Genomic DNA, 23,063 nt, shown 5'->3' with positions numbered 1-23,063 from the left:
TAATGACAGAGTTAACAGTTGTTTATCTAAATTGGCAATACGTGTGTCGCATTGTTTGGCATTTAAAGGGTAACGATGCAATTGAAGGGGACAGACTATAACTACCACCATCACCACCATAGCCTACAGTCCTAGACAAACCACCATCGCTCTTACAACCACCACCACTATCTAGACAAACCACCACTATTCTTACTCTTACTACCACCACCCCCTAGCTACCCCATCCACCCTTCTCCAATATCCTAGTTTCCTCCTCGTCAGCCATCGTTATATTCGCCCTTAAGGAGTCCTGTGGAGGGAGGGAAGGAGACTCCGCGGCGCCCTCCACTGGTCGTACATCACATAACGACCTCACATTTATGCACTTCCGCGGAATACTCTTCCCGGAACAAAAACAAAGGATAAGCATTCCCCTCTTTCATATCCCAAGACCCTCATTTCGCCTCATTTTTTACCCCAGGGTGCTGCAAGAAGGGGGGGACGGGCGAGGAGGGGGTCTTGGGATGGTAGTGGAGGGGAAGAGGCGGAGGCGCATTCAAGGGGAAAGGGTAACTTAACTCACTAACTCCTTCTCTCACTCACCATCCTCCTTTAAAGCAGATCAGTATGGTGACTAATAGTGTGAAATAGTCTGGAGATGGTAGTGGAGGGGGAGAGGCAGGGTGCTACAACTAAGGGAAGGGGGAGTGATAACTAATTCTCTAACTCATTCACCATCTTTAAAGCAAAGCGGTATGGTGTGAAATAGTAACTGGTGAGGGTGGTGGTGGTGGGGAATAGGGCTGGCTGGTCTAGGGTAGATCAGCTCTGCGTCAGTCAGCTCATGGCCGCATTGCACGCCATCACTCACCGCTCCTCATGACACGACACGCAAAGCCGTATTAATTCACCGAAGGACGCGGCAGGATTGTGAAGGGTGCGTGGCCAAGGGCTTTGGGGGGGGGGGGGTGAGAACACGAGGCCAGTGTGGGCGAGGGGGTGAAGGGTAAGGGCTAGGAGATCTGAGGGTGTTGGTGGGGAGGGTGTCAGGGGCGTTGTCTTAACTGACCAGTGAAGAAGGGAAGAAGGTAGCGTTGAGTGAGGCAGGGAACCGGGATCCGCCTCCTACACGAGCGAGAGGAGCAGGGGACAGGGTATGATTTGAGGCAGGGGGAGGCGAGATAGGAGGAGTGCGCCGCCCACTCCAGCAGGGGCAGTAGCAGCACAGGGAGGCAGGGGTGAGGACTGGGGAAGGAGGTTCGCCGCCCACACCAGCATGGGCGGCAGGGGAGGGACAAGGGCAGGGGGAGGCGGGGCAGAGGAGGTAGGTCCGCTGCTATATTAGGGAGGCAGTCCGGGCCGCCGCCGCTGCTGCCGCCGCCGCTACGCAAGGTGCATCACAGGTGAACTCCCAATTACGGCCCACAGGCTTACCTTGTCTTGGGCGCCCCGCTAACGGCACAGGCATGACGGGGCGGTCTGCGGGGCACTGAAGACCTGAACACCACGCCAGTCCATGAAGGAAGCGATGACACACACACACACACACACACACACACACACACACCTGCCGTGGCCACGTGTGAAGGCAAGTGGTGGCTGGACAGAGAAAAGGTGATGGTGGGTGCGTGAGGGAGGGCTGATATGGGGAGGGGAAAGGAATGGAGAGATGAGAGGAAGGCTTAGAAGAAAGAAAGGGGAGTTTGACGTCGTGAGGTGAGGATGAGATGCTGCGTGGAGGGAAGAAAGGGGAAGGGAAAGAGGAGTGTGACTGAAGGGGAAGCGGAGGAGGACGACGAAAGCTACGGTACTTAGCGATGGCAGGAAAAAGGAAAAAAAAAACTTTAAAAAACATGACAAGGGAAAGTTGACATGATATGGAAGGGGCATGAAAAGCGTGTGTGCGCGTGTGATGGGGTAAGGGGGTGGGGGGGAGGGAGGAGGGCAGGACCAAGGCAGCCGGGTGGCAGGGTGACGGGGCGGGTACGGGGGAGTGGTGGGCGGGAAGGGGTGAGCGTGAAGGTGGATGAGCCTGGATTGGGGCACTGAACTTACAACTTACCTTGCCCAAGAAGCGGCCCTTCATGTAGGTGGCTCTGGTGCTGTGGTCAACGATGAACTTGGGCACATCATAGTCCTCGTTGTTATTGTTATTATTGTTATTGTTGTTGTTCCCTTTGCCGCCACCCATGTTGTTGTTGTTGTTGTTATTGTTGCTGTTGGTGTTGGTGGTGATGGTGGTGGTGGTGGTGGTGATGGTGGCAGTGGTGGTGTTGTTGTGGTGGTGGATGGGGGCGGGGGTGTGTACGGGGGTGTCCCGCAGGCCAGCCACCCCAGAGTCCATGGAGGTGTTGGTGGGGGGTTCCTTGGGGCTGAGGCTGGCGGGGGTGGTGACGGGGGGCTGGATCCAAGGGTCGTGGTGGTGGTGATGGTGGTGGAGGTGGTGGTGGCCAGCTGACCACCCGCTAGGGCCAGCCTTGCTCACTTTGCTGGTCTTCATCATCCCCACGCCGCCGCCGCCGCCGCCTCCACACACCACCACTTCACCATTCATCGCTTGCCCAAACAGTACTCATACACGCCCAAACAAGCAGTCACCCCGGGCACTAGAGCCGCAATGAGCCAGAGTTCGGAGCCACACATCCACTTGACAATCGCTTCTATATATAAAGTCCCCAGCAGGGAGCAGGTCAGCCACACAGGGAGGGACCAGCGGCACACCCTCCTCTCACTACCGCCAGCACACTACTGTGAGTTGCTGCCTGGCCGCGCTACGTTGCCGACTACCATTTTCACACACCGCTACTTTGTTGATTCCCTTTAATAACATCTAAGCTCGTCAATACGTATTCCAAAGCGTGTGATTTAGTGCGATATATCTCCTGGAAATCCCGTGCATCCCCGTGTAGCCTAGAACATGAGTGTATCTTTAAAAACGTGCTTTGTTATGGTGGTGTGTCCCTCGCCGTGACGTCACAAAGGAGCCGTCCGTCAGGCGTGAGGGAGTTTGTCGTGGCCAAGAAGTTTGCAGCAAGACCTGAACCACCATTAGTCCAGCAGGGAAAGACATGCTTATATACACTTGATGAGTCCCTTCCTAGTAATGACCGTGTCCCGTCTGCTGCATGATGAAGGCACCGCGACTCACATTACAGTCTATTGCGGATTAATGTGCAAATTTGTTTTAATGATTACTGTTATTGCTTCCACCATAAAACTGAGCTCTCTTCGAAATACTCTTGTCATTTTATTCCGCATGCATCGCTGAGGACGAGAATTAGACGTGAATAATGAACATGGCAGCTGCAGTGGTAGTAGTAGTAGTAGTGATAATATACAGTAGTAGTAGAAGTAGCATTTGAGTAGTAGGAAAAGTACTCCCGCGGGGATATGCGCTAGCGATGCAGTATTTTCCATTACCAAGCATTACCGACACGCAAGGAAGCAATCGTCACCGTAACTCATCACTTCCGTGCTTCCAGGAGAGAATTCACTACCTCATTCTACAAAAAAACCAGCCTTGAGTTCGCTGTAGTGTGTCCGCAATGTCCCTGTACGTACAAAACCCAATGCGCGTTCAACAATTTTTATGCTGTAAGATATTCCGGTTGTAACTTCCCCCGCTGCGAAAATATGCAATAAAAAAGGGAAGTATTGGCAATGCATGTAATCCGTTCCTTATTTGGTCATTCATTTATAAAAGAACAAAGGAACTCGAATCAGTCCATTGTCTCGTTTCTTTTTTTTTTGTATATATGTTAATTCTTCCCAGGGTACGAAATTTTACGATAGATTTAGAATATTTACACAAACAATATCATCAGTTTCATTTGGCTTTACGCTTTGCTACCTAGAACAAAGCAATTTTCAAGCAAGTCTCTCTCTCTCTCTCTCTCTCTCTCTCTCTCTCTCTCTCTCTCTCTCTCTCTCTCCTTATACTGTTACTAGACGTGCAACTTCTCACAGCGAAAAATGCAGTAATAAAAGTTGAATATTGTCACAAATGCATAGAATCAGGTTCGTTTTGGGGCTATGCAATTATGTACGACGAGATATACGTATATAACCAATCTTTCTCTCTCTCTCTCTCTCTCTCTCTCCGCCTACGCTATCCTTTTTTTTTTTTTTTTTTCCAGGAGATTCGCTAGCCGGCCCGCCTCAGCCTAGCCTTTGTCCTATCACTCATGGTTGCCCTACGCTGCTCCAGGCCCGGGTTGTCACCGCTTCACACGGGTCCCTTTCCTCTCCTAAGACATCTCGCCTCCCTCCTCCTCCTCCTCCTCCTATGATATCGTATCGTAGCCAGTCAAGCAAAATAAAGGATACGTTACTCCTTTTTTTTTCTTTTTTGCGTAAATATGGGTATATAATTTAGTTATTTATTTTTTTTATGTATAATTCTAGTTAATATTCATGTAATTGTTTCCTTGTGTTCAATTTTCCTTTTCCACTTTTTGTATGTGTAAACCCATTATAGAGCTTTGTGTACGTCATATTTAAGTTTATTTGGTCTTTTCAAGTTCTTTTGTTTTTTTTAAGTAAGAGGTATTTTAACATTTTTAATAAGATTCACATTCTCACATTCCCGCTCTCCACGTTGTCATTGTACTCGTAACTACTTCGCCCTCAATTCATCATCGTAATTTATTTCTACACTCGCGTCGCCATTAGAACTTATTTTCTCATCTGCGTCGTCTTTACAACTTACTTTCACGTACAGGTCGCTCTCATCTTATTTCCATACCCAGATCGTCACTTTTTTTTTCCCCGTACCAAGGTTGTTATTGAAACTTACTTTTGCGTCCAGTTCTTCGTGCCTTATTTCTAAAACCATTTCCGTAACAAAATCTCTCATCCTGATTGCCCGCTTTACTTATTTCACCACAACAATTTCCGTCCAGATCACCATTCATTTCCACATCCCGGTCACCAGAATGTACTACTTCCACCTCTAAATCATCCTCGGCTCTATTTTCTCATCAGTCTTCATTAATATTCACTCAAGCAACCTACGTCATTATCAAACTCAATATCTCATTCCCCAGGTTATCATCATATTTCATTCTTTCTAACTCTCTGCCTGCTTCCATACTTCAGTCTTGCTATGACCTGAATTCATTAAAGAGGGAGGTTTCAAGACATTTATCCCATTCTTTTGGCTAACTCTCTTGAGCCTGTTCATATTTAATTCTTTCAAACTCCCTGCCTGCTTCCACACTTCAATCTTTCTGACTTGAACTCATTAAAGGAGGAGGTTTCAAGACATTTATCCCATTCTTTTGGGTCTCTTGAGCCTGTTCGGTGACTGTCATCTCACTGGGGCTTTTTTGTTGCCCTTGGCCAATTTTCCCTCATACATAAAAAAAAAAAAAAAAAAAAAAATAAATAATAAATAAAAAAAAAAAAATAAAATAAATAAAATAAAAATAAAAAAAAAAAAATCAGAACTTACTAGTTACATCTACACACCAAAGATTATCAGAATTGGTGTATACATTTCCATGCTCAGCTTTTCATTAGAACTTTTCACCCGAACAAGCCTCTTTAAGCGACATCAAGCATCAAGGAATTTCTGAACAAGTTGTATAAAAAGTATACACTTAACAAATAACAAGTCATTATTTTATTGATTTGTATGCCCTAGAATCATACAAACTTTTTTTTTCTTTACTTTCTTGCTTTCTTAATTAAATCTTGGGGCAGAAAATATTTTTTTTAATTAGCAGCCAGACTATATGAAAAAAACAAAAACAAAACACAATAAAAAAATTAGATAAATAAAAATCCCCCAATGCTGCAAATTATGGTGTGGTCTGTGTGTGTGTGTGTAAATCTTATCTGTTTGGGTATATTGAGAAACCTATATCTGAGATGATAGCCTGAATACAAAGACCTGAAGTGAAGTGAAGAGAAGTGGTGGAGGAGGAGGAGGAGGAGGAGGAGGAGGAGGAGGAGGAGGAGGAGGAGGAGGAGGAGGAGAGATACCAATGACAGTAATGAATGGCATACTTCACTTGACAGACTGACAGGACAACAAATAAACATTGTGTCACTTCATTTCAAATATTAATGTCAACATTAATTTAATCCTCTGCTTGGTAAGATGCCCATAAAAATTAGAAAACATGTCAGGATATGTCCTAACTGTGTGTGTGTGTGTGTGTGTGTGTGTGTGTGTGTGTGTGTGTGTGTGTGTGTGTGTGTGTGTGTGTGTGTGTGTGTGTGTGTGTGTGTGTGTGTGTGTGAGAAGAACTCTTAAAAACCCAAATAAAACTCCCTTAATTTAAAGATGCCACTACATCCCTAATGGCAGCAGCAGCAGCAGCAACAGAAATGACCACCTCTTTACAACTGGTAGGAGAAAAAAAACAATTATAAAAACAGCTAAGTGTGCTCTTTGCCGTTCCCTCACTCATCACTATCACTATTGCCACTGTCACTTTCGTTCGCGTCCACTGTCATATCACTTTGACTTTCATCGTCTTCTTCATTGCTATCCTCTTCCTCACTGTCCTCAATCTCTTCTACTTCTTGTTCTTCCTCCTCCTCCTCCTCCTCCTCCTCCTCTTCATCATCTTTTTCAAGGCCACGTTTGGAGGAGCGAAACTGTGACGCCTCATCAAAGTCAGAATCCGAGTGGCCATTCAACTCCCCAAAGTCTGAAAGTTCCTCCCAGTTGTCCTCTGATTCTGACACACCAACACCAGGAACCTCAATATCTTCATCTATGTCTGAGTCCTCTGCAGGTAAAGAGTGAGGAATTACTGTGGGATGTGTCAACTTCCTGGATCATGGAAACATATGAAACATTTTATTATTCTTGCAAGTGAATGGGTGGAGGAAATGAGCAAGGGAGTAAAGGATGCTGTTTATATATACTCAATGATATGTGTTGGCCATCTGTAACTCAAGGGTTGGCAAGGACAGAGGGAGGACAGGTAGGGAGATCGTGCAGGCATTGGCATGGGAGGAAGGAAGAGAGGGAAGGTTGTGAAGCTACTTATAATTCAAGGGAACATTTAAATCATTCTACGGTATTTTTACACAACAATGATAATGATTAGGCAGAACCACAACTAGACTATGCAATCCACACAGCTACACAAGAATGCATACATAATAAAGGTTGATATGTGAATCTTAGATATAGTGAATGGAATAACTTTGACCTTCATCCTGACCTATAAGTGTACAATTTCCACTTATCTATAAAAACTGCATAAAAATTCATATAGAAACACTCAAAAACATTAAATGAGAAAATTCAATACCAGATCCTAATTTATGTATAACTTTTAGGGAACATAACTCACAAATAAACCACCAGCGTTGGCTACATTTAAGTCATCTTAATAAATTCAAATCAAAGTAAAATAATGTAAAAAAAAATATCTAAAAAGTAACAATGAAAAGATAAGGAGAAAAATTTTAAACCTGATCCTCTCTCTCTCTCTCTCTCTCTCTCTCTCTCTCTCTCTCTCTCTCTCTCTCTCTCTCTCTCTCTCTCTCTCTCTCTCTCCCTGTCTCTCTCTCTCTCTCTCTCTCTCTCCTCTCTCTCTCCCTCTCTCTCTCTCTCTCTCTCTCTCTCTCTCTCTCTCTCTCTCTCTCTCTCTCTCTCTCTCTCTCTCTCTCTCTCTCTCTCTCTCTCTCTCTCTCTCTCTCTCTCTCTCTCTCTCTCTCTCTCTCTCTCTCTCTCTCTCTCTCTCTCTCTCTCTCTCTCTCTCTCTCTCTCTCTCTCTCTCTCTCTCTCTCTCTCTCTTCCCTCTCTCCCTCTCTCTTCCTCTCTCTTCCTCCCTGGTCCCCCTCCCCCCTCTCCCTTTCTCTATCTCTTACCTTCTCTATAGATGAGCAGTGCACTGGGCTCCACCTGTGCCTGCTTTGCGTCCTTGTGCTTGGTGGCCACGTGTGTGAGGGACAGGTCCAGCCGTGCGTGAAGCTCTGTCAGCTGCATGAAGGTGGCCACGCGGGAGGCACTAATGGAGTAGAATGGCCGCAGCAGCTCCTGGCGGTTGGGTAGCGTGGAAAGGTGGCTCATGTGGTGGTACAGGACTAGCCGTACCCAGGTGACAAATGCTGCGTTCCTGGTGTGAGTGGGACAGTTAGAGTGCTGGTCTTATACTGTGGTGAAATGCCTATACTAAATTTTTCTTTTCTATGAAGGGTTTCTCTTTATTGTGGTCTGTGTGAGTGTCTATAACATTTCCTTACTTCTGGTTGACGAGGCTGTGTCTATAACTCTTTCCTAACCTCTGCTGGAATAGAGGAGTGTTCCTTTCTTTATTTGTTATGTGTGAAGGTGTCTATATCTTTTCTTTACTTGTAGTGTAGTGAGGGGTTAGTATCTATAACCCTTTCTTTACTTCTGCTGTGTGGGAGTGTCTTTATCTTTTCCTTACTTCTGCTGTGGTGGTGGCATGTCTCTTTACTTATGCTGTGTGTCTATAACTTCTTATTTCTGCTGTAGTGTGTGTGTATGGGGGGGCATGAGGGCATGATATCTCTATAACTCTTTCTTTACTTGTTTTTTTTAATGCATGAGAGGAAACTGACTAAAGGCAAAAAAAAAATGTTGAGATGATGGAGTGTCCCTTTCTTTACTTATAGAGCGTGTGCAGATATGTGTAACCTTTCCTAAGTCCTGCTGTAGTGGGGGGGTATATCCATAACTCTTTCTTTACTTCTGCTGTGATCATTGGGTGTCTCTGTTTTGTGGGATGTGTCTATAACGTTTCCTTACTTTGTTTATGTATATCTTTCCTTCAACTTTTAAATGATATCTCTTTCATTTGATTTTTTACATAACTGTTCCCTTATGCTTTTCTACTACAATGACTTTCATTTGACTTTCCTAAAGTAACTATTTCTGTATGCTTTTTGACAGTAACTCCTTGTAAAGATTTTCAACAGTAACTTTTCCTTTGATTTTGCTATACTAACTATTCTTATATTTTTCTACAGTAACTTTTTTCTAAGCATCCTCACCAGAGAAAGGAACATAAAAAAAGCATCCAACTATGGAAGAGATGATAAAAATGATGAATGAAATGACAATGATGGTAACAAATGAGGAACTCTTTCCCACTAAAGCATATCATCATAGGAAAGGAAAATGAAGACCCTTTGAATTAGTAACAAAAAAATATAGATGTTAAACAAAATAATGATGATGAAGAATGACAAACTAATTCCACACAAGCAAAGGTAACAACATGATACAGAATCTTACTTGTGTCCTTTGCCCATAAAGAGAGTCCGGAGGTGCTTGAGGAGCGGCACCACAGCAGGTGTCGGCAGTCTTCGCACTGTGTTGGCTACCATGGTCTCGTCCCCACAGCTGAGAATACTCTGCAGAATCCTTCCATCTTTGCTGTGTAGACCCTGTGAGTTGTAAAGACAATTGTTAGCCTTTTCTTTTCACATGTAAGAAGGAAACCTGGCCAAGGACAACAAAAACTGTGAAGAAGAAGAAAAAAAAAAAAAAAAAAAAAAAAAAAAAAAAAAAAAAAAAAAAAAAAAAAAAAAACAGTCCCCAAACAGGTTGAAAGCTGAAGTGTGTGTTATTCTCTCCAAGACACCTTAAAAATGGATAATGTGCTTAGTCTCTTACTTAATACAGAGGATGCTGGGAAAGTTATCTATATCATCAGAGGTTATAGGAGTAAGATAGGGTCACATTACTTTTCATTTATTTCTTTATGTAAGAGGGAAAATCTGGCCAAGGTCATTGAAAACACTAAAAAAAAAAAAAAAAAAAAAGGCCCACTTAGATGCTAGTTCCCAAGCAGGTCCGGGAGTGTTACCCAAAAGAAAGGGATAAATGTCTTGAAACCTCCCTCTTAAATTGAATTCTTAAATGAGTTCACGTCATAAGAAGGATTTTTGGATCACATAGTAAGGAAAGAAACCAGTTCAGAGAGCCAGAAGAAAGACAGTTGAGGAAAAAAAGATAAAGGTGAAGATAGAGTAAGGAGGAAGAATAAAATGATGGCAGAACAGCAAAGGATGGGAGAGAGGAGGAGGAATAAAATGATGGCAGGACAGCAAAGGATGGGAGTGAGGAGGAGGAATAAAATGATGGCAGAACAGCAAAGGATGGGAGAGAGAGAAGGAGGAATGAAATGATGGCAGGACAGCAAAGGATGGGTGAAAGATGCAAGGAACAGAAACAACAGAAGTATACTGGATGACTTGCTTCAAATCTCAAGTCAATCGCCCTTCCCCTCACTTAAGAGATATTTCAATTTAAGTAATTTATCCCAATCTTTTGGCTAACTGTCTCAAATCTGCATGGGGACTGGCATCTAGGTGGACCCTTTTTGTTGAATAATTTTTGTTACCCTTGGTCCAGATTTTCCTTCTCACATGACAAAACAAAATAATGAAAAACAAATAGATAAATAATAAAAAAAAAAAAAAAAAGAGAGAGAGAGAGAGAGAGAGAGAGAGAGAGAGAGAGAGAGAGAGAGAGAGAGAGAGAGAGAGAGAGAGAGAGAAGGGGGGAGGGGACACTAAGTTGCCAGTCCCCTTACAGGTCAGAGAGTTAGTCCCACTGCTCCCTACCTCCCCATGAAAAAGGCAGATAAATGTCTTGAAACCTCCCTTTTAACTCCTTCAGTAGCATGACACATTTTCATATTCATTCTGCTTACTATTTGGTGATTTTATACAGCTTCAGAAACTCATGTGAAGGATTAAAATAGAAAAGACTGTTTCCATTAATCTTCTGACCTCCACAGACCCTTCCTACTGTTAATAAAATCATCTACTCACACCCAAAACTCATGATAAAAATGTATCCCAGTACTGAAAGGATTAAATGAAGACAAGTCACAGGAAGTTGGAAGTACAAAAGCAAATGTGACCGGTTTAGTGCCACACCCATTATTGTGAGCTCACCTGCAGTAACAAGTGTATCTGATTGTCTGTCTTGGGGACCTGTGTGGCGGCGGTGGGTTTGTTCAGCACCAGTGCATTGAGCCGCTCGTCCATGGGGAGGGCCAGGGTGCCATCCTCGTCCCCCTGTTTCCTCTTGTTCTCCCGTACTGGTGCATCTGCTTGGGCGATCTGGAGGGTAAAAATATAATAAAATGAAATGAAATAAAATAAAATAGAATAAATACATAAATAAATAAATAAAAAAACAAATAAATCCTTTGTTGATTTCCCCCCTTACAAAAAAAAATTGAAATACAAAAATAAGTTAATAAATAAATGAAACTAATAAATAAATAGATAAACTAAAAAGAAGTAAAAAGCAAAAAATACAGGTACTAGTTTAAACACACAGAACGCTGACAACCTCTATGAAACATCAAGCATTTGGGAGAATTAAAATAAAATAAAATAAAATAAACAAACAAATATATAAATAAATAATAAATAAATAAATCCATAAAATAAATACACCAATAAAAAAAACACGTATTAAGGAAAATAATGAATCTGTGAAGTGTATTTCCTTGCCAAACTGAGATACAACAGTGTAAATGAACCAACAGCATTGAGGTAATTAGAGACACACCAGCCATGGCAAACTCTTCCATGCAGGTGATGCGAGAAACACTCATTGGTCTCCTTACCGTCAGGTGTCCCGGCCCGACCACTGTGGTGTCCCGAGTGACTTTAGGGGTGACAGTCTTTGCCAGGGCGGACTTCTTGGACACTGAAGGCGCTGGGGCTGCTCGGAGGAGCTTCTTTTCCCCGGTGATCTCCTTCACACTCTGTTAGGGGAGACGCTCATGTAGTAATGCCACCGCCAGCACCACTATCACTGAAACCACCGCAGAGCTCACTACAACCAGTATCACCAGCACCACCACCACCCTCACCACCACCACCACAATCACCACCACCCTCACGACCACTGCCACCACCATCACAACTACCACTACAAAAATCACCATCATCACCACCAACACTATCACTGCCACCACCATCACCACCACTAATAAATTTCTCTTCACCATGAGGCATAACCACCCCAAGATATACAAAACAGAGGGCTTACTAAAAAAAAAAAAAAAAAAAAAAAAAAATATATATATATATATAATAATAATAATAATAAATAAACCAGGTAACACTACAGAAAACATGAAACACAACACTCAAGTAAGGAATAACCACAGCAACACAAGGTACATAAAAGCAAGGAAGATGTGTCAGGAGGATGGAGAACCAGATTACACTAACACTGATAAAGACTGAGAGAGAGAGAGAGAGAGAGAGAGAGAGAGAGAGAGAGAGAGAGAGAGAGAGAGAGAGAGAGAGAGAGAGAGAGAGAGAGAGAGAGAGAGAGAGAGAGAGAGAGAGAGAGAGAGAGAGAGAGAGAGAGAGAGAGAGTCTGCTTGTTCTACTCACTATCCGTTCAAACTTGAGCATGGATGCGTTCCCATAGGCGACGATGAGGGTGTGATCGAGGTCCCCACAGAAATGAGCGGCGATGATAGGTACGGTCACCTTCTCCTGCTTCCCCTCCTGCAGGATTTGTAACCTACCCGTCCTCTTCACCACTGTGTTGTTTGTGTGCCTGAGGAGGAGAAGGAGGAGAGAAGGAGGTGACATTTCTATAAGGACTGTTATTCTACACTATTTTATGTCATGTCTCTTGTCTTACCAATTTAACTGCTACTAATGAAGATAACAGGCATAAGGAGGACACACTCGGCTTAGGGAAACTTACTGTTATTCTATATCATGGGTTCTCAATCCGGGGTTCACAAGAAGATTTCCAGGGGTACTTAGGTGGCTGATTTAATGATACAATCTTTCCAGAATACCTTTGCCTATTGATTTAGTGTTAGTCACTAAATTAACATTTTGCTCGATGTCAAATCACTGAGGGTTCGGGTAGATGGTCTTATAACTCAGAGGGTTCTTGACGAGAAAAAGGTTGAGAACCCCTGTTCTATATGAAGGGAAATTATGTATACTGTTATTCTACACTGCTTCATATCATGTTTCGTCTTACCAATTTTGCTGCTACTAATGAACATAATAGACATATAAAGGAGACACTCTATGGACAGGAATTACAGTTATTTTACACTGTTTTATGTCATGTCTCTTGTGATTCCAATTTTGCTGCTACTACTGAAGATAATAGAGATGATACAAAGCCTGAGGAGGTGACACTCAGTTGAGGGAAATCACTGTTATCTATTCTACACTAAGGTTTTATATCATGTCTTTGCTACAACTGAAGGTACATAATAAACAGCAGAGAACTTATGGTTATTACTCTGCACTCAAGTTTTACATCCAAATATCAACCACTTCAGTAACATGATGCATTTCCATATACATTCTGGTCACTACTTGGTGATTTTATACAGCTTCAGAAACTTAGGTGGGGATTGAAATAGTGAAGACTGAGGCTATTAATCTTCTGACTTTCATACATCCTTGCTAAAGTCAATATAATAGTCTAATTGTACGTAAATATCAAGGTAAAAATGTGTCCCACTATAGATGGGGTTAATAGACAGCAGAAAACTTAAGGGGGTATCACAATGGCATATGATATGAGGAACAAGGAACATCCACTCCATACAGCTGGAACTTTTCTGAGATTAGCGGAGCAAAGTTGGGATGGCTTCATATCCATTCCGGTTCTCCGTATGCTATCCCAATGAAAAAATAAACATAAGACATGTAATAAAACCCTATCATTCAAACTAAAAAGAATGTGCCAAAATTTTTCATATCGGATTATCAAATAATATTTCATCAATCTAGAAAGATGAAATCAATGTACATCATGTCGATAGTTTGGGCTCATGGCAACCATCCCCAACTCCAAAAGTTGCTGTTGCGCACCTCTCGGTTCTTCTTTAGTTTCTTTTCCTTCCTTTTGTTCAATAACAGGAAGTGCAAGTGCAATTCCAGAATGAAGCACAGGTAGAGATATAAGCAGCATGGTTTTGTTCTGGTTAGTTTTGATTAGGCTTGGTCTTGGTTGCTGGGCCAATTGCCTAGCATAGCAAGAACTTGGGCAGCTTGTGTGTGATAATGTTCCTGGCCCATGTTCCATGTATCAGAGGCTAGCGTGATACCCCCTTTACTGCCACTATTCTCTACTATGGTTTTACATCCAAATATTAATAGACAGCAGAGATCTTACTATTATTACTCCGTACTTTCACATCTAAATATTTCTACAACTAAATGACTCTCCTCTTCCTTATCAACTGTGCTGCTAATGATATGCCTGGTTTGGAGTGTCATGAAGGGAACAGAAATTGATCTGAAAGGTGTATCTATTTGCCAGGAAAGGCCCTCGCTTGGAAACATCAGACTGGGAGAGCTAAAGACACCTTAAATGTCAGGGTTATAACAATTGTCAAGCCCTGCAATGATTTTTTTAGGGCCATCACATCTATGGGCACTTCACTATCTACAAGTGACAAGGTGAGGGAGAGTCAGCAGGGTATATTTGTATCATGGACCAAAAATCAAACTGATAGACAGGTAAGTCATTTTTTCTCATTCAAAATTTGTAATAGTTTTCCAGATAATTAACTTCTTTTGTTTACAGATTCTGATAATTTTTTTCTAAGTAGGTAATTTTTATCACTCAAAGATTTCTAACAGTTTTCAAGGTAATGAAGAATAAAGAATAAAGGCAAGTAATTTTTCTAGTTCAAACCGTGGTACAGTGGAACCATGCATGCTTTGGGGTCCGAGGGGTCTCCAAGCGCGCAAGTTCGAATCCTGTCCACGGTCCGAGTGTAGGTTGGGCTTCCTCACTCGGGGCAACGGTTTCTAGCGGGTGGGCTTTGAGATAGGAGGTACCACAAAAAGTATCTCCTTTAGTCCATAAATTCCCATGAAAAGCCCACTTGGAAAAAAAAAAAAAAAAAAAAAAAAAAAAGTATCTAATAGTTTAGTGAAGTAATTATTTTTGGTCATATATTTCTTATAGTTTTCTAGGAAGGTAATTTTTCACAAAGAATTCAAATGGGTTTTCTATCAGCTAGTCTGGTGAATTAATTATGCCTACGAAGTTTAGCCTGATTGTTTACCACCTTCAGTGCCATGATGCATTTTCATATTCATTTTGCTTTATATATGGTGGTTTTATACAGCTTCAGAAACTCAGTTTTTTTTTTTTTTTTTTTTTTTTTGTTACGACCTATAGCGCCTGTAGGCACACTTGAAGAGTGTATGGGAAGTGCTGTTCAGCTTCCGCCCATTAGCGGTGCAGGCAATTTTATTTATAGTGGTACCCATATTAGGGCCCCTATCACCCCCGAAGCTCATCTTGAGTGTAACCACCTAGAACCTGGGTATCATGGTGACATGTAGGTAACTTTAAACCACTCAACCAATGACAAAGTGTTTAAGGCTGTACGTGGTGAGATTCGAACCTAAGCGTGGACGTCTGCCCGATCCCACGCTCACCACCTTATCTACTATGCCACCAGGGTATCAAAACAGTGAAGGCTCAGGCCATCAACCTTCTGACTTCCATAGACAGTTCACAATGTAAATAAAATTGTCTAATCATACCCAAAACTCATGGTATAAAAGTGTCCCAATACTGAAGGAGTAAGAGCCTAGCCAGCAAAGAGGAGGAAAAAAAAAAAAATAAATAAATAAAAAATAAATAAATAAATAAAAAAAAATAAAATAAAATAAAAAAAAAATAAATAAATAAAAATAAAATAAGCAAATAAATAAGTAAATAAAATAAAAATAAATAAAAAATAAAAATAGATAAATAAATAAATAAAAATAAAATAAATAAAAACAAAAAAACAATAAATCAATAAGTAAATAAATATGTACACGTAACCCTCTGGTATCCCACAAAATTGGTGCCTGGAAAACCGCCGATAGCAGGAAACACCATAACGGAAGTGAACAATAAATAGGAAAAAATAAATTGGTGCCTCAACCCAAAATTTTCCTAAAAAATTTTCGTTACCCTAAATTTACTACGATTAATACTGGAGTAGCTTATTAACATTTGACAATCTGAAATGAATGAAAACCAGCTCTGAACAACAGAATACCACGTGCGAGACTGAGGGTGGTGGTGGTGGTGGTGGTTGTAAGCTCCTTACTCAAATCACACGTGAATGACGATTGGCTGCTGGCTCCTCCTCCTCCTCCTCCTTCTCCTCATGATGATCATCTTTCTCCTCCACCTCTCCTTATCAAAACATTTGTCGGTGTGTGGTTGGGATATGGGTACTACTACTACTACTACTACTACTACTACTACTATGGGTGTGCGATAACGCCTAAACGCAATAACGGAAGGGCGCGATAACAGAGGGTTAGGTGTATATAAATAAAAATAAATAAAAAATAAAATAAATACTGTATATAAATAAAATAAAATAGAAAATAAACAAACAAAAGGCTGCTTGTCCAATAGCCTAACAAAAGAAAAATGATAAAAATTTGAAGGTTGACTTATAACAATTTGTCTGGTACATAGATGTCTAAAAGCTTTCAAACAGCCTACCTGGTGATGGTTTTGTTATCTGTACCTGTCTGTCTAAGAGTCTGGTAAAACAAAAGGTAAAGAGAATAAGTAAATCAAAAAACACAAGTGAGTTCTCTGATATCACTGAGTTTGACTTCAAGCTTTCAAATACTCAGCCTGACAACATGAAAGTAATTTGTACCCATTTGGCTGTGAGCTGAGTAAAACGCAAGGTAAAAAAAAGATAAAACAAATAAATAAATAAAAATACACAAACAAGTCCTCTGATATCATTGAGTGTGCTGGCAAAAAGACCTGCAAGGGAACCGGCAACTAAATGGCCCTCTTCCTTTTTCATTTATGTTGCCCTTGGCCAGTTTCTCCCTCATAAAAAAAAAAAAAAATAAATAAATAAATAAATAAAAAAAAAAAAAAAAATAAATAAATAAAATAAAATAATAATAATAATAATCAGTGTTGGTAGAGGATAGTCTGCTTACCCATTGAGGTGCTGGGTGAACAGGACCAGGAAGCCTTTAAGGGTGGTCACTGCCACGGATATGGTGTTGTTCTGTACCTCCACCGCCTCCAGCCCCGCCACCTGGCCCCCCACCAAGAAGCTCGCCACTGGCTCCTCACCCTCACTACTCGTATCCCTGCAAACCAAAGTGAATGCTTGTAAGATTGGACACCACTTCTGAGCTGATGTAATTTTTCTATGCGTGTGAAGTGAGGCCTTTCACTGTGGGGGATCCAGATATATTTTCTAGAGTTTATTTCATGTAAGAGGCCATTTCTCTCCTGAAAAAGACTGAAAATTAAAAGTATGAATGCCACAAAAAGGCTCCAGATTACACACATAAACACAAAGCTTACAACATGTATGATGAACATTTCCTGGACATTTTTGAAGTCTGAACATAGAAGTCAAAACATTACAGTCATACTTTTTTCACAGTCTTAGAATTCTGCCACCTGAGAATACATGAAACCTGAAAGTGTGATGAGAATAGCACAAATAACTTCCTTACTTTCATTTCTATCTATTTTTCGGAACACATAAATCTTGAAATTGTGACAAGAAAAGCACCAATAACTTCCTTACTTTCATTTCTATCCATTTATAAGACCAAATGCAAAGGTTTATAGTGTATTGTGATTACACTGCCCAGGATTTTGGTAGAACACACGTGATAAGGAGGGAACACAAGCAAGACAGACGGGCACAAACTCACCAGGCGTAAACATATCTGTCATCGGTGGAGCAGGAGAGGAAGTAGCGGGCGGGGCTGCTCTCCGTGGACAGTGGGAGGAGCTGTGCTACCTGGGATGTGTGGCCGGTGAAATTCTTCTTAACTTTCACTCCTCCCGCCTTCTTTAGAAAGAGGTGCTCAATCCTGCTCTTGGCAATACATAAGTTCTTCACATTCAGCACACAGAGAGAAGTTCCGCCCTTCACTTCCACACACCTGCACGTAGGAATAAAAAAATTATTACCACACGTCACCTGAAGTAAAGCATAAGGTACTTTTGAAATCAACAAAGCAAACTTGAACAATAAGGATGAGTTGGGCACTATTGCCTCGAAGGAATTATCACTAGACACTCAGAAACTAAAGCAAGTCACTATTTAATAACTACAGAGGTCCTCTTTTACTGCGCACCTCAGTTAATGTGTTTCCAGCTTTATGCACACCCTCACTTTGTTTTCATCACTTGTACAATGTGCAAAATTTCCAATTTTATGTGTACTTGGCAAAAGAAACTTTAATTTGAGAACAAAATATATATATTTGCTATAAATTTCTTTTACTGGCAAAAGACAATAAAATAAACTAAAATATATTTAAAAATCATATTCAAACAACAAAAATGATTACATGTCAAAATATAAAAATTAAACATTACATAACAAAGAACCAACGAGATAGTTCAACACTGTGTTTATGTTTTGGTCCAGCCTTGTTGTTCCATTTCCATCTTGCCTGTGTTACGGTTTCATGTTTCACGTTTGCTAAGCACTATATTTTTTACCTTTGTAGGTTGGTGATATGTAATATTTGTCATCTTTCTAAGTTTGTGAATATGGCTCCTTCCAAAGAGAAGGGTGTTACAGGTATAGCTTATCAAGAAACAAAATATTTTTGTTTCAAGAGAAACAAGACATCATAGCCAAGGTTGAGGCAACTGAGCTCAGTGAAGTAGGCAGATTTTACTCTATTAATGAGTCCACAGTGTGTAACATGGTGAGATGTAAAGATGCCATAAAGAACACAGTACAGGAATGATCGATATGGAGGCAATTATTGGGGGGTGTCTCAGGGGTCAGTCATGGTGGGTCCCGGTCCCAATCTTATTTATAACATAGGGTTCTAATATTTCGTTAATGCGTTTATTATGTATATGCACATTTTCTCGGAACAGTTTAGGGAGGCGGTGGCGTAGTGGATAAGGTGGTGAGTGTGGGATCGGCCAGACGTCCACGTGTAGGTTCGAATCCCACCACATACTACTTTGAAGCTATGCCATTTGTCGAGTGGCTTAAAGTTACCTACACATCACTATAACACCCAGGTTCTAGGTGGTTACACCAAATATGTGCTTGGGTGGTGATATGGGCCCTAATATGGGTAACACTATAAATATAATTGTCTGCGCCACTAATGGGCAGAAGCCTAACAATGCTTCCCTCATAGACTTTTCAAGTATGCCTACTGGTGCTATACTCCATTACAAAAAAAAAAAAAAAAAAAAAAAAAAAAAAAAGACGGTGGAGGATCAGTGGTGCCTATGTTGCTCATAATACAGTTGCTGGTATTGGCAGGATTTGCTGTAACCACTCTCCTCTCTATGGATATTCCTGAAGTGAAAAGGATCATGATGGATGACCAGAGAGAGAGAGAGAGAGAGAGAGAGAGAGAGAGAGAGAGAGAGAGAGAGAGAGAGAGAGAGAGAGAGAGAGAGAGAGAGAGAGAGAGATAAGGATCTGTGTCCAGCAGGTAGACTCACTCTTTCTTTTGCCCCGTGAACACGTTCCACTTCACCAAGGTGTTGTCTGCTGACAGGGTGAACAGCACCGAGGGGTTGAGCCACGCCAGGTCCACCACGGCCTGTGGCTGTGAATGGTCCAGGGTGGCCAGCAGCTCCCTTTTCTCTGGGCTGTACACCAACACTGTGCCCTGGAGGGTGGCCACTGCCAGGACGCTGCTCCCCTCATCTCCCCTCGCCTTCTTTGTCTTCTTTTCATTGATCTGGTGGAAGGAACACAAAGGACATCTAAATAAGAGAGTGAAGTATAATGCACTGCAGAATAACAATCTTTCTTACTAATACTTAGCAGATGTGACTGTACAGGTGAAGACTGATCCAGACACCTCACCTGTGGGGAATACCGGATACATGACGGCTTGGCCATGAGGTGGCTGGCTGGCTGGTACTCATGGTCCAGGACACCTGTGGCAGTATCCCACACCCTCACCATCCCATCTGGTCCAACTTGACTCAACTTCTCCCCTGAAGGGGAGAAGTTATAATACTTCCCATTCATTTCTTTATCCTGAGGTGAGGAAAAAGAAGTCAGTTGATGACAACACACACAATGAGATTCATAGTGTAAATTAACATGGTGTGTACTTTGACAAAATTTTTCAAACAATGACATAATGTTATGCAATGAATAATAATAAGCATGACCTCTGTACTGCCACTGTCATACATACATATCGGTAAGCATGGTAGCAGCAGCAGCAGCAACTCTAAACATAAATTTCTACAGAAAATTCATACTTTCACCCAACCAACAAATTTCACATGTGGCTCAAGTTTTTCTGGTGAGACAATTGATTGGCGTTCTATATAATTTCCATTGTAAAAGGATAGTTTTCAAGTTATGACAATTTTCAACATATGCCTACCTCTCATCCCCAGCAATCTTGAGACCTGTGGGAAATTGTGGATAATTGTCAAGAATCAGTACTGACTCACTTTTACTTTCATGACATGTCTCACTGGCGAGCTCCTTGCACTGAGTATTTGGAACTTATACATGTGTCACAAAATAATAATAATGTGATCAGTGACTTAAATATTTGTTGGTTTTCATATTTACTGGTCTAATAAGGTTAGGTTTAATGATTTTATATTTACATAGGTTAGTTTTAAGATGCCAGTGGCAACAATGTAAAGATCAACAAGATGGTGGCCACCACAATAAAATAACAGCAGTAGTAGAACAGCTCCATATTAAATTTTGTAGGATGAAGCAATATCTTGCTTTATCTTAGATCTATTTTTAGCTGAGAGAGAGAGAGAGAGAGAGAGAGAGAGAGAGAGAGAGAGAGAGAGAGAGAGAGAGAGAGAGAGAGAGAGAAGAAATAGGGTCGATAGGATCGTGCAGCTCCTCTTAATATTTATCGTCTGTTCTTTATGGGAGGGAAGGGGGAGGACAAAATGACAACAAAGTGATTTGCAACAGAAAGTGACAATATATTAATTACAACCCCCCCTCCAGCATCACGGTGTTTCTGGCAGGTCAGGTCTGCCACATCCTACTGTCCTAAACCAATCGGATTTCTACTTTAAATAATTTGACTTCCATTAAATTCTGAATTGGAAGAACATCACTTTAGCACTTGGAGAACAGTATGTAAATGCAATAAAAGGGAGTACGTGGCCTACATACAATACAGTCATCGCCACTCTTTGGATTGCAAGATACAACACTGCTGGAATGTGCGAAAGGTACACTTGCTGCTTTAGTGCTTGAGAATAAGCCATATTTGCTCACTGTCACTAGTCATCATTAAAACAGGTGGTGGAGCAAGCAACAAGTAACAAGCATGTGTCTGATGTGAGTGTGGAGTCCAACAGTGAGGATGCAGATAACCAAAACAACACAGTGCGACGCAGCAGACGCCTCCCTGGTTGCTGTGTGAAGGATACACTCAACTCAGCAACTTCTCCAACCAGACACTGAGTTGCATAGACACACTAGTGTTACATCCACCTGGAACACTATGATGCAACACTACTGACCTAAACACGTTCACATATGCAACACACTCACAACAACCATATTTACGCTAATCAAAAACCCTACCGATGAATTACACCAGCACAGCACCACAGAACGCCTCCCCCCAACACTGCCTGCTTCCCAGCAATGACCCAGGCAGGTGTGGAGGCTGACAGGCACACCACTAGCACGCAACACACCTGCACCCACACACCTGCCAAGACCCAACACCCACCAAAACTCGTGGAACACAACCCTAATACACCACTAAATCCTCAGCAACACCACAGGAACACTGGAAAAACTTAAACGACACACGGGGGCACCACGAGAGGGGGACAGGTTTGGACAAGTAGCATTTTAGTAACTTTCGGACCCTTCACGGGGTAGGACAGGGTATTGAACACACGCGCACCTTGTTCTGTTACATACACCACTTGTTTGCCAGCGTGCAGTGCCCCGTAGAGGGTGTACAGAGGCTCAGGTCCTCGCCAATGCTTGACGCGGCGTACCCATGTGGTGCTCCTCTTGTGCCGTTGTGGAGGCAGATTCCACTTTACCAACGGGCTTCCCTCTTCATTAATTAATTTTGAAACTATCGTGTAAAACTGCTCCACTACTAGCTTTGTGTAAGAATAAAGTTGTAAGTTATTGTTGTATATGAAAGTACAGTAAGGGAAAATGATGAGCTATGTTGTTAATCCCCTTCTTATGAGATTAAGATTTGCAGGAGTGGATTGGTTAGTTTTAAAGTTACGAAACAATATATTTCTTCTTTATATCCTTTTTTTCATTAAAATTTCCAATGATACCCAGCTTTGTTTTCCCATAAACATCTACAGATTCATTTAGTAAAATACAAACACAATTAACCTTCTTATGCTCTCTTGATCCATTTTGACCATGTAAACATTGATTTTTTTTCTTTACATCAATCTGAATGTTAAAGAGGGAAAACTATAGCAGTGAAAGTGCCAGTCTCTATTTCTGACCATGCATCTTTAGTTATTTCCTTTCCTTACACGCTAAATAGCTGTCATTATAGGAGTTATAACAAAAAGGACATAGCAAAGTTCTTAGGATCAGTAACCAGGGTAGAACTAGAAATAATAGGTTCAAGCTTGAGAAACTTGGAAGGATCTTGTTTTCTAACAGAGTGGTTGATGAATGGAACGGACTCAGTAATCATGAATTGTTGGTGCCGAGTCAATGGGGAGATGATAGATGGTGTTAAGAAGCTTTTGGTCACACAGGGACTGTCACGTGTAGGCCTGACAGTCTCTTGCAGCTTTCCTCATTTTCTTATGTTCAGTATGTGTCGTATGTGTCGTCTCCGGTGTGAAACGACCTTTATGGGCGGAAGTTGAACAGCGCATCCCACATAAACTCATCTAGTATGCCTACAGGCGCTATAAAGAAATAAAGAAAAAAAAAAAAAGTTTTATCCGGGGGGTGGTTAGCAAGGTCCAACCTCCTCCTTTGTTGTATTTCATTATTAATGCAACAATAAATGTATCAATCAATCAATCAATTTTAATATCATGAGGAAATATTTACATACTCACTATATGACAACACTACTATAATCAGATCCCATTGACATCATGAGAGAGAGAGAGAGAGAGAGAGAGA

At 41.6% G+C, this 23,063-nt stretch overlaps 2 protein-coding genes and 1 long non-coding RNA gene across 8 annotated transcripts in view; 1 reads left to right on the top strand and 2 right to left on the bottom strand.

The window, feature by feature from the left end:
- LOC123508307 (serine/threonine-protein kinase PLK1-like) overlaps window positions 1-2,741 on the bottom strand; it is a 108,911-nt gene extending 106,170 nt beyond the window's left edge. For all 3 annotated transcript variants that reach the window (XR_006675910.1, XM_045261910.1, XM_045261911.1), the window contains exon 1: window positions 2,045-2,741. Coding sequence is in view for 2 of the 3 variants with exons in the window: in XM_045261910.1 (XP_045117845.1) it covers window positions 2,045-2,536 (492 nt within the window). In the remaining variant the exon portion in view is untranslated. The remainder of the gene's footprint in view (window positions 1-2,044) is intronic.
- A 3,046-nt stretch (window positions 2,742-5,787) lies between these two features.
- On the top strand, window positions 5,788-6,231 carry LOC123508303. The gene is made up of 2 exons (XR_006675909.1): window positions 5,788-5,898; window positions 5,935-6,231. It is a non-coding gene; the product is annotated as an uncharacterized LOC123508303 (long non-coding RNA).
- On the bottom strand, window positions 5,789-21,978 carry LOC123508302 (WD repeat-containing protein 43-like). 4 transcript variants are annotated; one of them, XM_045261892.1, is made up of 12 exons: window positions 21,847-21,978; window positions 19,797-19,973; window positions 19,427-19,668; window positions 17,653-17,886; window positions 16,918-17,073; window positions 12,343-12,511; window positions 11,562-11,702; window positions 10,879-11,046; window positions 9,209-9,360; window positions 7,816-8,063; window positions 6,584-6,722; window positions 5,789-5,916 (listed from the first exon to the last, which is right to left on the bottom strand). In XM_045261892.1, the coding sequence occupies exons 2-12, from the start codon at window positions 19,962-19,964 to the stop codon at window positions 5,817-5,819; spliced, it is 1,917 nt and encodes a 638-aa protein (XP_045117827.1). In that variant the 5' UTR covers window positions 19,965-19,973; window positions 21,847-21,978; the 3' UTR covers window positions 5,789-5,816. The 4 variants fall into 4 exon arrangements, with proteins under 4 accessions (XP_045117827.1, XP_045117824.1, XP_045117825.1 ...); XM_045261889.1 differs by lacking the exon at window positions 5,789-5,916 and having other exon boundaries at window positions 6,360-6,722; XM_045261890.1 differs by lacking the exon at window positions 5,789-5,916 and having other exon boundaries at window positions 6,360-6,722; window positions 21,864-21,970.
- Between the last annotated feature and the right edge of the window lie 1,085 nt (window positions 21,979-23,063).

Source organism: Portunus trituberculatus, chromosome 24 (genome assembly GCF_017591435.1).
Source record: "Portunus trituberculatus isolate SZX2019 chromosome 24, ASM1759143v1, whole genome shotgun sequence".
NCBI classification, from domain to species: domain Eukaryota; kingdom Metazoa; phylum Arthropoda; class Malacostraca; order Decapoda; family Portunidae; genus Portunus; species Portunus trituberculatus.
The sequence above is the reverse complement of the archived record's forward strand: the minus strand, read 5'-3'. Positions and strand labels throughout refer to the sequence as shown.